General features: G+C 39.2%; 1 protein-coding gene across 5 annotated transcripts in view; it reads left to right on the top strand.

The window, feature by feature from the left end:
• lrmda (leucine rich melanocyte differentiation associated) overlaps positions 1-10,841 on the top strand; it is a 198,823-nt gene extending 187,982 nt beyond the window's left edge. For 3 of the 5 annotated variants that reach the window (XM_017427092.3, XM_017427106.3, XM_025009487.2), the window contains one exon: positions 8,672-10,841. In XM_017427092.3, the coding sequence (XP_017282581.1) occupies positions 8,672-8,751 (80 nt within the window). In that variant the 3' untranslated portion in view covers positions 8,752-10,841. Of the gene's footprint in view, positions 1-957; positions 1,032-8,671 lie in introns of those variants that run through there. The other 2 variants (XM_025009484.2, XM_037973745.1) reach the window with 1 other exon arrangement.
• Positions 10,842-13,253: the final 2,412 nt, after the last annotated feature.

Genomic DNA, 13,253 nt, shown 5'->3' with positions numbered 1-13,253 from the left:
TCATCTGCGTTGATGGGCACACCCTTCGCCACAAGGGCCTTGGCTACCATACCCACCTTCCTGTGTCCCTGTCTCTGCTTGCCTCGCTTTCCCATCTCTGTTCTTTTATTTCTATTGCCCTTCTCCCCTGTTTTCTGTCACCATGTCATGTCCAATCACTGTATGGCTGGTCAGGCACTCAGTCGGGCAAGCAGCAAGCAGGAGCCCAAGGTAGAGAACTGCCTAACAGGCGTCAGGATGGGCACTGAAATGACTCTAATAATGGGGTCTCCATGTGGGCCAGACTGGCCAGTCAGTTAGCAGAGCTAGGATGGAGAGTAATAAGTGTTTGATGTCTCTAGGCAAAGAGAGTGTGAAGAAGCACAGCCAACCCTGGATACTCTGGTCAGGCAGGTGCACCCAGCCAGGCTCTGAAGGTGACAACTGTGGAGCAAGACGTCAGATTAGTATTGATATGTGTCCATGAAGGTCGTAAGGTTTGTTTAAGAAAGTGTCTCAAGGTGGTCACAACCATTCAGCAATTGATGTTTGTATCAAACAGAAGCTAGAGGTTGACCTGACATGTCTGACACGTAGTGAAAGGTGAGAGCCCGGTGAAGCATTAGGCTATTTTTAGGTATAATGATAAAACAGAATAGTGCAACATGTGACATTATAATGACTGTATGTTTATATGTGCAAAAACTCCAGCAGCATTTATTCTTGTAACTAAAGTTATTGGCCATCTTTGATTTGATGGAAATTGCTACTGACAAGCAGTGAGGTGCCATTCTGTCCGCTGATGCATGAAGTCCATCATTGTCTGTGTAGTTGAGTTTAGTTAACATGACACTTAGCGAGTGACATTGCTTCAGAGCCAGCAAAACACTGTCATTGTCATGTCATTTATCTTTTGCTAGCCAATTTACAATGTGTTCCTTTCTGAATGCCTCACTGAACACTTCTTTGCTTTTACAGTCGGCGTGACAGAGTTTCAGTGCCCTGTGAGTAAACGTCAACCTCTCAACACATTTTAAGCCCAGCACCTTCCACTAATAAAGCCACAGCTGTCCTTTCTGGTATGGCTATCTAGTAACAAGCTACTTCCCTTTGAACAGTTTTATGTGGTTGTAATTGACCTGACAATGGGGTTCATTATGCAGTCCCTTTCATGCTGTTTTGCCTGATAATTATTATTTAATGTGTTCAGATGGAGAGCATCATTAATTCATCCCCTCCTCCAATGTCAAAGAGATGAACAGTGAAGTTATCACTCTCTGGTGATTAATATTACGCTCTTTTGTTATTGAATCCTGTCGCAGTGATTAAACCTTCACTGAGTGACTCACCAGCCACTCTTATTAACGGCACCATTAACGAACACAGGCAAACCTCTAATTGCAATTTTTACTTTTTTCTTTCTATTTTGGTCAGAGGTTTGAAACCACTTATCTGTGCTTTTCTTTTAATTAGAAATCCTGGGTGTAATGAAGAACACAATCGATCAGTGTCAGGCCATGGGGTGTGCATGGGTGGTGATTTGTGATCCACATATTAACTGAGAAAATGAGCGCCTATGATTACTTGCGTCATTAGTGGCTTCGTGTGCCCTTAAGGGTAGATGAACTCTTGCAGTAAATAATCAGCTTGTCATTGTTGTGCTTAAAGGAGTTTTTTTTTTCTTCAACATGTGAGGTGTGTGTTGGGTAGAAGATAGTGAATATCTTGAGAAAGATGCTCCGAGGATGCTTATGAGTTTGTAAACTGGGTGAGTCCCCCACCTTAAACCATCGTCTTCTTATCTCCAGACTCCAGAGCTACTGTAAGCAGTGTTCTCCTCAGGCTCTTATGAGGAATAAATGTCACTGAAATTAATTTCATCTTTTCTTTCTTTATCAGACCCCCCGCAACAGTAATCTGTTTCTGCAGTCAAATGTATTTACCCTAAAATTCAATTTCTTTCTCCTCCTCATAGGTTAAAAGTACAAAGAGTGATAACTGCCAGGCATTTTGCGCGTTCTAAAATCACTTTATTCATCAATTAATAGTGAGTTTCTCAGTTAGTGTTTATTGTCATTTAGTGTGCTGACAGTTCTCTTTCATACATGAACCAATTCTGCATTATAGATTTTCATGTGTACTTGTACATAAAGTATGCAAGCCCTGTGAACTGTATATCTTTTCCTGAATCTTGTCATTTGTAAAAGCTTCCTAGTTTATATTTTATCAGTTATGACACTAATTATACAGCTGTTCTTTTCTATAAGATTAACAGTAAGTTTGGATAAGACATAAAATAAATTTGTAACTGTTTGTTTTTAAAGAGAATCATTTGGTAGAAATCTACTTGGTATTGATTAGGGCTGGTTGAGGCATGACACAGCAACCTTATTTTGACAAGCTATCAGCCTTTAGCAATAACAAATCTTTCAACTCTCCCTCTCCCCATAGACTCAGCTTAATATTTATCCTTCAATTGAGTGTGTTGTTATTTTTTGTCCCATTTCAGAGTTCCTAAATCTCTGTTTAAAACTTAAGATCTCTTATTCACTCCAGTTTCATACTTCGCATCATAAGTACAAATAAAAATATAATGAATATTTGTGAAAACATAGACTATCTCAAAATAAATTACTGTTCAAGAGTGGGTTTATTTACATAGTTGGAAGAATACTTCTAAAATTGTTGCTGCAAATTTGCATCTATTAAACAGTTGAAAGCTAATAGTGTGTACCTTCCATATTTTGCACAAAGTGGTACGATGCTTTGTTTTGTTTAAGTATTCATTTAGAAATACATGTTTTAGAAGTGTCCTTCATGTGTTTGAAAACTACTTGTGTTATGGACTGAATAGTCCTTCCCCTTCCATCTCTTTCTATTCTGTGAGTTTTCCTTGCCTCTGCCTCTGTGAAAAATGAGACGTGTTTCTCTGATAGTCTGTGTGAATGTCGAGAGTATAAATGGCTAATGAATTACAGATGAACATTGATGCAAATTAATCCCCATGATGTCTCAGGGTTATATGGCAGTCATTTAAAAGTTTAATCAATACACTGGAGTTGAAAACATGCAGCCGCTGCTGTTGTTTGGCCACAGTAAACGGCCAGGAGTCTTACAGAAACCCACAAGCCCAGGGCATGAATCATAATGACAGCTATTTATGTTTTAATGGACTTTTTTTTTTTTTTTTTTTCATTTTACTGGTAGAGGTCAAACGTCACCTTAATTCTTAAAGTTACAACAGCAGGTTTATTTGATACTCTTGGAGAAACAAGTGATATACATGCCGTAAATAGAAGAGACCTCATGTCATTATGTTTTACTTAAATTAGAGCCATCATACATTGACAATGCAAACACACTTTAATTTAAATATGCTAAACTAAGATTTTGTGTAGTAGTAGCTGAGAGTCGTCCACAACATGTATTCCAAGTGGGATTCATTCTGCAAGATCTGTAAGATGTGTAACTTACACTTCTGTCATAACTCTGGTTAATGTTTAATATGAAGCAATTTCTTTCACCTACTATGATTTGGTGATTTATTATAAACAATTGTCTTTTCTATCACCCAGATTAGACTGAGTTTCAGCTGTCAGACATATGGCCTTGAATTGGACTCAAAAGAGGGGTTTATGGTTGATTTAGTGACTGTAAGATACTCAGGTCCTGTGGATGCAAAACAAGCCTGTATCATCACACATTCATTACCATGCCGGAGAGCTGGTATGTTTTTTCTGTTAATGTTTTGATCTCATCTTTCTAAATGCAGTTCACAAAAAGTCATTAGGCTTGTTCAAATGCAATTTTGCACACTTAAGCTGTGCTGCTATTTTTTTAGAATAGTTTTTCTTTAAGCAGCTGTCTGCTGGCTTCCCTGTAGAGAAGAGGTGCCGACTGCATCACATCATGTTAGACTAAACTGATAAAAGGACAGCCTGAGATGGATCATGTCTTCAGTAATAGTACGTGGCTAACAGCAGCCTACACCCCAAGCTCATAAGTCACTCACACCCTATCTGAAGCCAGCCCCCAGCTCCATCTGAACACATCCCCGCTTGCATGATTGTGGTATTTAAGAATTTTAAAAAATAAGCCAAGGAATTGAATTACAATATTAATTGGTTTCTTTTGGTTGTATTTTTCATTTGCAAGATAGAAGCACTAGCAAACTCTGATGTTATTGATTCTTTTTATTTTCCAGCTGTTGGGTAGGTAAAACAAGTCAAAAAGAACAGCAAAAAATAGGAATTGTAAATAATAAAAAAATAATAATAACATGAACAGCAAATAAGGAAGGAGAAAAAAAAGAGAAGAAAAAGAGAGACTGGAAGCAGTTAAAAAGATGGGAGGACAGATTTGGAGAAAGGACAAGACAAGAAAATAGGAGTGAGACAAGTAAATTCATGCCAAGAATAGATAACCTTGATGTTAAAAGCTGCATCCGTTGAATGTGTCTCTCGGTGACATATTGATGGCCCTCGAAAAGAGTCAAGCTGATTTTATGCAGGGAACAATCATTAAACCCACTCCATCACCCTTCTCTCTGACTCCCTCTGACTTTTTCTTGTGTGTGTGCTGATTTAATGCAAAAATTTCAAGCATGCCATCAGCAAATACGGCTAGGATTTCCAACAGGTACTTTCAGACTCATAAAAGACATGATTCTGTGACTTTAGTGTTTGGAATGTAGTATTTATGTTATGTGTAAAAAAGCTTAACTTTTTGGAAGTACACTACATGTTGATATAAAAGTGTGGTCTCACATTAAACTTGAATTTGATTTAAACTCTATTTTTAAAAATGTACCTGGCAGAATTTGACTAAGACTTGAAAATTTGGAATTCTGCCCCAGACCCAAGTAATGTGTTTCCATGTTGTATTTTTAATGACCACTAAATTACTAGGCTAATGCAGTTAGGGAGTGCCTCTTGGGCTGTATAATTCCATCACAGCAACAGACAAATCACATGGAAGGAGAACCGTAAGACTTTGTTGATACTTGTCGGTTTCAGGTCAGGTAGCAGAACTCTAAAGGCCAATTCATGTTGCCCATGCCCACAAGGGTCAGAGTGACCTAAAAACTGTCATCTGTCCTATTTTGCAAGGGTCTTCAAACAGACCAAAATTGGTGAAGTTGAGGACTTTAGGCAGTAAAACTGCATAGACTTCATATGAGCCAAAGAAAAAAATGTGGTTACAACTGTAGTTATACATGTTTGTTATAAAAGTACATTTGCTATTAATTACATCTTTTTTTAAATTTATAATTAACAAAATAAACCTATGACAACATCATAGGTGTTAACTGCATAAGGTAATTCAACTACAGTTTTCTGAAAGTAATTTGATTCAGCTACAGATGCAAATCAGTGACTTGTGTCCTCATAATCTATGCAACCACACATATTTTCTTTTTAATGAGGAAAGGCGGAATGAACTGTCAGAACAGTCTATATTACATTGTTGTTTAGTACCTTTCAAAATCAAATGGCTGTCTTTAATATAAAATTCTGCATATTTTCATAATCAGTCACTGTTTACAATGATATGCAATAATTTAGTGTAGGCTAAAAATTCCTTGTTTTACCACAGCATCATTGCAGAGTCATTCACCTGTGCATCATAATGCCTCTTATACATTTTCATACACATGGATGTTTTTTATACATGCTTTGCTCTGTTAAAAAGGTAACCTCATTCTTATTTCTATCATAAGATGTTTTGTTAGTTGTTTTTATTTTGATTAGTGTTTCTTCTAAATGCTATTGTGCAATAATTTAGCAAAATATTTTTTGTGTCAGCTTATTTGTGAACATAATCAGCTGTTGGTAGGTCTTTTACATATATATATGTCTGTTTAGTGTGCTTATAATTCATAACACAATAAAAAAGACTAAAACATTGCCTGTCTGAATGTTAGATTTATGTTTTTGGTGCTGTCTTGGGTAATATTGACCCCCTCTGTCTGTTCTGCGGGTGCATTAAAATGTTGATGGTTCTAGTTTTAGCGAAGACAAAAAGATTAGGTCCTCTCCTTGAAAACAACAAGATGGTGTAAAACGTATGCAGTACAAAGGCATGGTTGTTTCTCCACCAGGGCATGATGGAAGCATTATCCTGCACATAACTTTGTTAATCTGTCACTTCAATGGCTGCTCCCACTGTTCTCACTGTGTGCAATGTTTGTGTGCTTGAGATGAAAGTGTGCATGTGATAATGTTGGAAAGTGTGGGTGTAGATAAGTGCAATCATCCATGGCTTAAGATACACAGAGGATATTGTAGAGTACCGAGTTTGGCACTGTAATACTTGTTATTAAGTATCAGTTCATCAGGCGGAACCCCATAGACATGAGCGTGGCCTCAGAGGGCATTATGTAAGAATGAGTTTGGCTTAGTTACTCCTTTCCCTTTTTCCAACCACCCCATCTTTCTCCTGGTTTCTCTGGTAATAAGAGCAAGCTCTCGCTGTGAAGGGAATGCAGTGAACTGGAGTGTGTTGTTTATGCACACAGCGCACTGCTTAATGTAGTAAAGAAATGGAGAGATGTCGCATTCATGCGCTTTTTCACCCACTGGGAAGCAGACACCCTTCCCGATCTTTGGTCTTCTCTATTTCTTAATTTACTCTTCTCCTCTTTTTATTACACACAAGTGTATATTAGCGCTGTTGGAGAGCTACAGGTCACAAATTGTCTGGACCTTTCCAATTGGTGCCGTAGAATCACAGAATGTGGCCCCTCCAAACCTTCTCATAGGTTAGAGTCGAGCTCAGCAGAGTGTGAAGGCTTCAGGGGTCTTTAGCTTTAGTTCCTTCATCTGTGAAGGTTATCTCTGAAAGGCTTTGGTTGCAACCTACAAATATATCCCCTCTAGGTAATGTCTTATAGGAGCCTTGGTTCTGGTACCGCAGCGGGTAATCTCTTTAAGGGCCCCACTCCTGGAGAGAGTGAGTTTTTCGCTGGGTATGCTGTGAATATGTGAAAGACCCTGGCAACCATTTGATCTGAGCACTGAGAGATACCCCGAGTCCTGTGGTGTCAAACCCACTATACAACCGTGGCACCTTTGTCCCAAGGCAAATCACAGCAGCTGGAATTCATCCCCCCACACCCTTCACACTCCCAACCTCCTCACTGTCAGAAAAGCACAGACACGTGTGCACACAAACACACACAAATGTATATACCCCTCATACACCAGGGGAGCAGGCAGGCATGGAGCTGGTCCTGGATTTTATCGGAGGTGACAGCTTCTCACACTTCAGTGTTTGGATCACCTCAAGTAGCTGGGCTATGAGGGGAAATGAGCACTGCTCCACAACAAAGTCCAGATTTAGATTGACTGAGCTTGTCCTCGGGCCTGTGGGCTTCTGCTGCTGCCGTACTGCTCCTCCGCCTGACAGAACACCCACCACCGCTGTGAGGGACTGGTGTGTGTGTGTGTTTGTACACATATGGGTGCATATGGGTGTGCGTGTGTGTGACTTGGTGGAGCCGGCTTTGAAGAGTCAGAGAGAGTGGGGAAAGAGAGCGATGTGTCAGGTTTGGTTAGAATTGAGGGTGGCATCAGAATATGTTTGGCACTAATATGGCACCAGTATCTCTGTCCCCGTCCCTGCTTTCTGTCACTTAGTTGCCATTCTCTTCCCTCTCTTGACAATGTCTTTTTGGATTATGTGATTGGACTTACCACTTGGAGCACCCCTCATCCTTCTGCGACACTGCCTCCCCCATATGTCTCTCCATTCCTTCCTTGTCTTTAGCCTGCCTCCCTCCCTCCCTCAATATTGCACTTGATGTCTATTTAGAAAACCTGGTGAAAGCTGTATCTGTTCTGCTGTCAGAGGATCATTGACAGCACTAATGCCACTTGTCCTTGCCTCATTTGGCAAGAGGTGACACAAAGGTGCAGCTCACTGCATTCATCAAGTGGCATTGCAAGTGCTTGTGACATTAGCATCAGAGCAAACCGACTGCAAAGGGGATGCCCTCTGCCTGGACAGACCCACCTTTTTGTACAGCAGGCAAATACCCCACACAATTATGTAAAACATTACAAGACTTTAACCCTATTTAACTAACTTTGAAGTAAGAAAAAAATGCATTTATATTATACTAACATAGGTATTCTTACCTGTTATAAATGAGTAAGTTACTGTAAAATGCTATATATGTGTGTATGTGTGTGTGTGTGTGGGGGGGGGGGGCATTTTTTTATTTATTTATTCATAGTCTATGTATAAAAATATTTTCTATAATTAGTTCATTTTTATAGGATTAAAATTTTACTCACTGTTCATCAGTTTTACTAGAAGTCATTCACCCTTTTAAACATTACTATTTATTTAAACCTAGCATTTAAAGCAATCCTATAATACATAGATGAAAAAAAATATATGTTTATTGTTTTCTAATATTTTGTATTCTTGGTTATTTTGATAAACACGTTAACTTAATAATGTTTGAGCTTTCAAAAAATTTGAAACATTCAGGTTTGTTATCTGTGGTTTTAATAAGAAATTGGGGTCACCTGCCAGGTGGAGGTATCGACCAACATTTACATGGATTTTAACAAACAAGTTGAATAGTGTACTGTAATTGCAATATAAAAGGATGCTATAAATGAGTTTGCATAAAAGAACATCCCAAGCATGACCCACACTTAAGTTTGTTTTGTTCTTTCTTTAGGGGTTTTTGCCAAGAGTCATTACATCTACTACGGCAAGCACTCAGAAGGCAACAGATTCATCCGAAACGATCAGCTCTGATGGACACAGAGGGGGACATGAATGACAACAGATGCTCACAGATGAATCATTCCTTCTCTTATTTATTAAAACCACTGGTGATGTTTGACTTACCCAATCTTTTGCTAGGATTTTTTTTTTGGTTTGTTTCTTTGTTTAACTTTTATGAATTTATGTGATAATAGCTATGCTAGAAGGATGGTTTCTTGTTTGTTTTTATTATGTTTTAGCTCTATTGTTGCAGCCTCATCTCAGGAGCTGAGTCCAATTCTTCTTCCTTGCTTGCAGCTCGGAGTCAGAGATGACACTCCCACTGACATGATTGCCTCTAAGCATCGACTGCAACACAAATCCGGACACACAACCTATATACACACAAACGAACAGTCTCTCTTTATTATTGTTGTTCACACAAGCAGCAACAAACAGACCCGGCCAATCACTTCCTTTTCTGTGCTGCCCATGATGGATCTCTTGTCCGCTACACCTACTAATCAAGGGTGAAAAGGGGGCTGGTCGCACACCTGGGCCCTGACATGGACTCGTCATCTTCATTCTTCCCTTATCTTCCCTTTTGGATTAATACACATAACAGCTACCAACGTATCATGGGACAGTTTTCTGATCAGGGAGTTTACATGAGTTTGAAATTCATGTTCCATTATACCTGACATAAACCACAGTCTAATTACCAACAAGTTCCCACAATATGGTCCCCCTACACCAGAGACTGGCCTGTAAAATCGTACCAAACAGCCCACAAATAGTAACACATTAGTATTATTATTATTATTAGTAACAGTGTTATTACCATTATTCGTAGTAATACACAATTAGTTATAACCCAAACTGATTCCTACATTTTACACACCACAGTAAGCATTATGAGACAAAACAATGAGAGGGTGTGTTGCTGAGCACTAGAGTGTCACAGTTTTATTTTTTGTGTGTTTTATTTCCTTTATGGGGTTTCTTGGACTTTATTATGGTGTAGAGTAGTTTTGGTTCTTCAGTCCTATGTTGTTCTCGTACTGTAATAACCAACAAATGTTTTGAGTTGTCCCTGCTTCTAGCTCCTCACTTATTTGTATGTTTAAAGTCTGCAAACCTTATTCAGTAACTCTCCTTCCCTGTACACATACTTCCTGTTTTTCCTCAGTTGTTTCTCAGACCAACGTGTTTCCTGCCAAAAGCTGTTAATTGTTTATCTTTAGTTGAGTTATGACAAAGTCTCATTTGTTCCTGAAATGGCCTCCTGCTTGGCTGCATTTTGGTCCTGCTACAGCTCACCCTTAGCCATTACTGCTACTCCAGTAGGTGCAATGCTAAGCTAATAAATTCAAATGGCACAAACGCAAAGAATTGTAATTGAATTGTAGAATTCAATCAGTTTTTTTGGAGTGACTGAATGATGCTCATTCATAGAAACAGCTGAGAACAAATTGATAACTTAAATTAAATAGTCCCACTGAACCTAAAACTGCTGGAAAGGCAAACCAAGTCTCTGAAGACAAATTAGAAGAAGTCAGCATGGTTGTCTTTGCAGATATGAACTGAAACACAAGTAGCCGCTCAAAAATTGTTACCACCCTGAAACCCAAGTTTTTACTGAGTGTTCGAAGCTCCCAAAGTCTGGTTTTAGGTTCCTTTTGGATAAAAAAGTAACACTGCTTAAAACATTTTTAGAGTTACATCATCTTTGCTGTTGTTTTATTTTCTTTTTAAGTTTGCCTTACTTTAAAATTTGACATAGGATGTCCACTCTTTTGCATGGAACTATACATTAATTGTTGTCAGATGTCTTACGTTGTTTCGTTTTTTCCCCCTGTATTGTTAACTTCATTCACGCTGAGATGCAGAGCAAACCAAAACAACTTGTTAGAACATCAATATATTTTTTCCAGTGTCATATTGAATTATGACTTTTATGTAAACTTCATTGTACTTTTTATCAACAATATAGTTTTACAATGTGTACGTTGTTTGCATTGCCCTTACACAACAGCAAGTAAAAAGAAGTTTCTGGGAAATCTTTAAGCTAAAATTTCAACATGTACTTTTTGTGTAATGGATGTTTTGTGAAAAATATGATTAAAAGGGCTTAACTAACACATGTCCCTTGTCTATTTGATGCTGAGCTCAGGGTACTTGCTTGCCAACACAGTTCTTGAATTCCTTATGATAAAATATTCATCACATTATTATTTTTTTGTGCTCAAAGCCAATATAAATTTGATAGTTACTTGTTCATACAGATGCAAAGGTGGTTACCAAACATGTCCTTGACTGACAAATCTAATTTCTCATCATACTTGCATTTCAGAGGTGATGACGGTAAATAATTCATGATGAGCTAGAGAGGAGAGGTTTGATGTCTGTGGGGCTTGAAAGAAACCATGTTTACTTTCAGTACAGCATGTCACTCATCCACAAACAGATAAAGAAAAGGTCAGAGATAGCCTAATGCAATGTTTGTTCACTATGTCTCTCCCTGTTCATTTCTTATTTTTATTAGCCTAAACATTTGTTCTTCTGTGTAAGATTGTGTGTGTCTGAGAAAGAGAGAGAGAGAGTGTGTCTGCATGCATGTGCATCCACTTCACAACTTCCTACAGGACTGTGTGACCATATTCCAGATGACATGCCGCTCAGGAGCCTGGTCACTAGTGCTGGCGTTTCAAAATGACAAGGTTTATTTGTCTGTGTTTTGATATGCTCAGAGGAAACTGGGGCTGACAGCCGGAGGAGGCAGGAAGAGGGGAGCCACAACAAGTTCCCCCCCGCACAACACAAAATGTCATCCTTCCCCTGGCTGCGGCGTGCGCCCAGCCATCCTGCTGAAAAGAGCAGACATTTAAAACTTTGTGACATGTGTCACAGGCACTGCCATTGAGCCAGTGCCACTGACGGAGCTGGAATTGACAGGCTCTGAGCCACCGGAGCTGGCTGGGGGACACACCGAGTTTGGTGTGTGTCACTTCCCATCCTTGTCAGGGACGCATCCCGAGCTGCCACACCAACACAAACTGCATTATGGGGTGGGTGGGGAGTGCCAGAATGGCTTGACATATGCTTGACAAGCGCCTTTGTGCATGTAAGGGGATGAGTAGGATGCGCAGCATCACGGATAGTAGATTAATTAAGGTATGAGCCACAGAACTACCTGTAGGCGATGCCCTCCTTGACCCTCAGCTCTGTTACTGTTCTGCTGCTGCTTCTTGGGAACTTCCTGGTTGAACAAATGGCACGCCACTTCATCACAGCAGATCAGTGACATTCTGATACAGTAGCCCTGCAGGCTCCACTGGTAGCCACAGTGTGTATATGTATTGTATCTTGTTCTTAAATAGATGGACTAACTAAAAACAGTTTTTCTATTTTTTTAAGCTTTCTATCTGCACAGTGTTTACATGTTTACTTTTTATGAAGCAGAACTTATAGAAATCAAAATACCCATCCCCTGAATTTTAAACTATTTAAAGTTCAAAATTCAGATGATTGTATTGCAGATCTCAGAATGTTTAGGTTTCATTGAAAAAAACAACTAAATTTATGTTACTACAAATCAGTAATCTACACTGACTTTTTATATACAACAGTAGTTGTAAAATTCAACATTTATATATAAACTGAATTTTAATCATATTTTAGTAAGATTTTTAGATTTTAACTAAATAATACCCATTTAAACACCGTATTGTCTAAGAGCTTTGTTCTACGTATCAGTTTTGTTGCAGACTGCATTTCCCACCCTGAAAAGCACACTAGATTGTGATTGCTGTCAGAAAGACTGAGGACCAATCACCCCATCAGTAGCTATCAACTCACAGACAGATGACAGATTGACGTTAGTTGATGCAAATTCACAAGGAGGCAGGTGAAGGCAAAAAGGACATGTCTTCATAAGTGGCAAGTGGCCAGCAATTGTAGAGCAGAATACAGGACGGGGTGAGGTTTAAAATTAACTGTCCCCCTGGCTCTGGAGTTTTCTTCCTCCTTTTTTTTTCCTTCCTCTCCATCTTTCTCTCACTCCCTGTCATGCAAAGCCTTTCACTCCTGCACCTGACTACATTTGGCAGCACGCTGCTGTCTCATTTGATCCAGAGAAGCTGGAGGGGGAGAAGTGGCCCTTATTTCCGGGCCTGGCCGGTCTTCGATGAGTAACATTTGTCATTCAGGGCTGTGCTGTAGTAATTAGCTTGTCAGTGGACACCAGGCTGAGCTGGCTCTTTCTGCTAAGAAATATGGACAGACTGACACAGGACCTGACAGCCAGTCAATAATGTGGCAATTAATGTCATAAATAATTCCACTGCCAATTATATCAAAATGGGCCCTGTTCTTTCACAAGGCCTGCTACTCCCTTATCATTTCCTCTGATAAGGGGAACACCCATTCCTCTTCCTCCCTATAATTATTGGGCTTTTTATATGGAGATATAACATGGTCTCAATTCCCTAAATGTTTATAGCAAAGGGGTGAAAAGTACAAGTAAATGTTTTTTGTGGCTCTTATCTTCATCA

The sequence above is a fragment of the Kryptolebias marmoratus genome, linkage group LG22 (assembly GCF_001649575.2).
Source record: "Kryptolebias marmoratus isolate JLee-2015 linkage group LG22, ASM164957v2, whole genome shotgun sequence".
NCBI classification, from domain to species: Eukaryota; Metazoa; Chordata; class Actinopteri; order Cyprinodontiformes; family Rivulidae; genus Kryptolebias; species Kryptolebias marmoratus.
The sequence above is the reverse complement of the archived record's forward strand: the minus strand, read 5'-3'. Positions and strand labels throughout refer to the sequence as shown.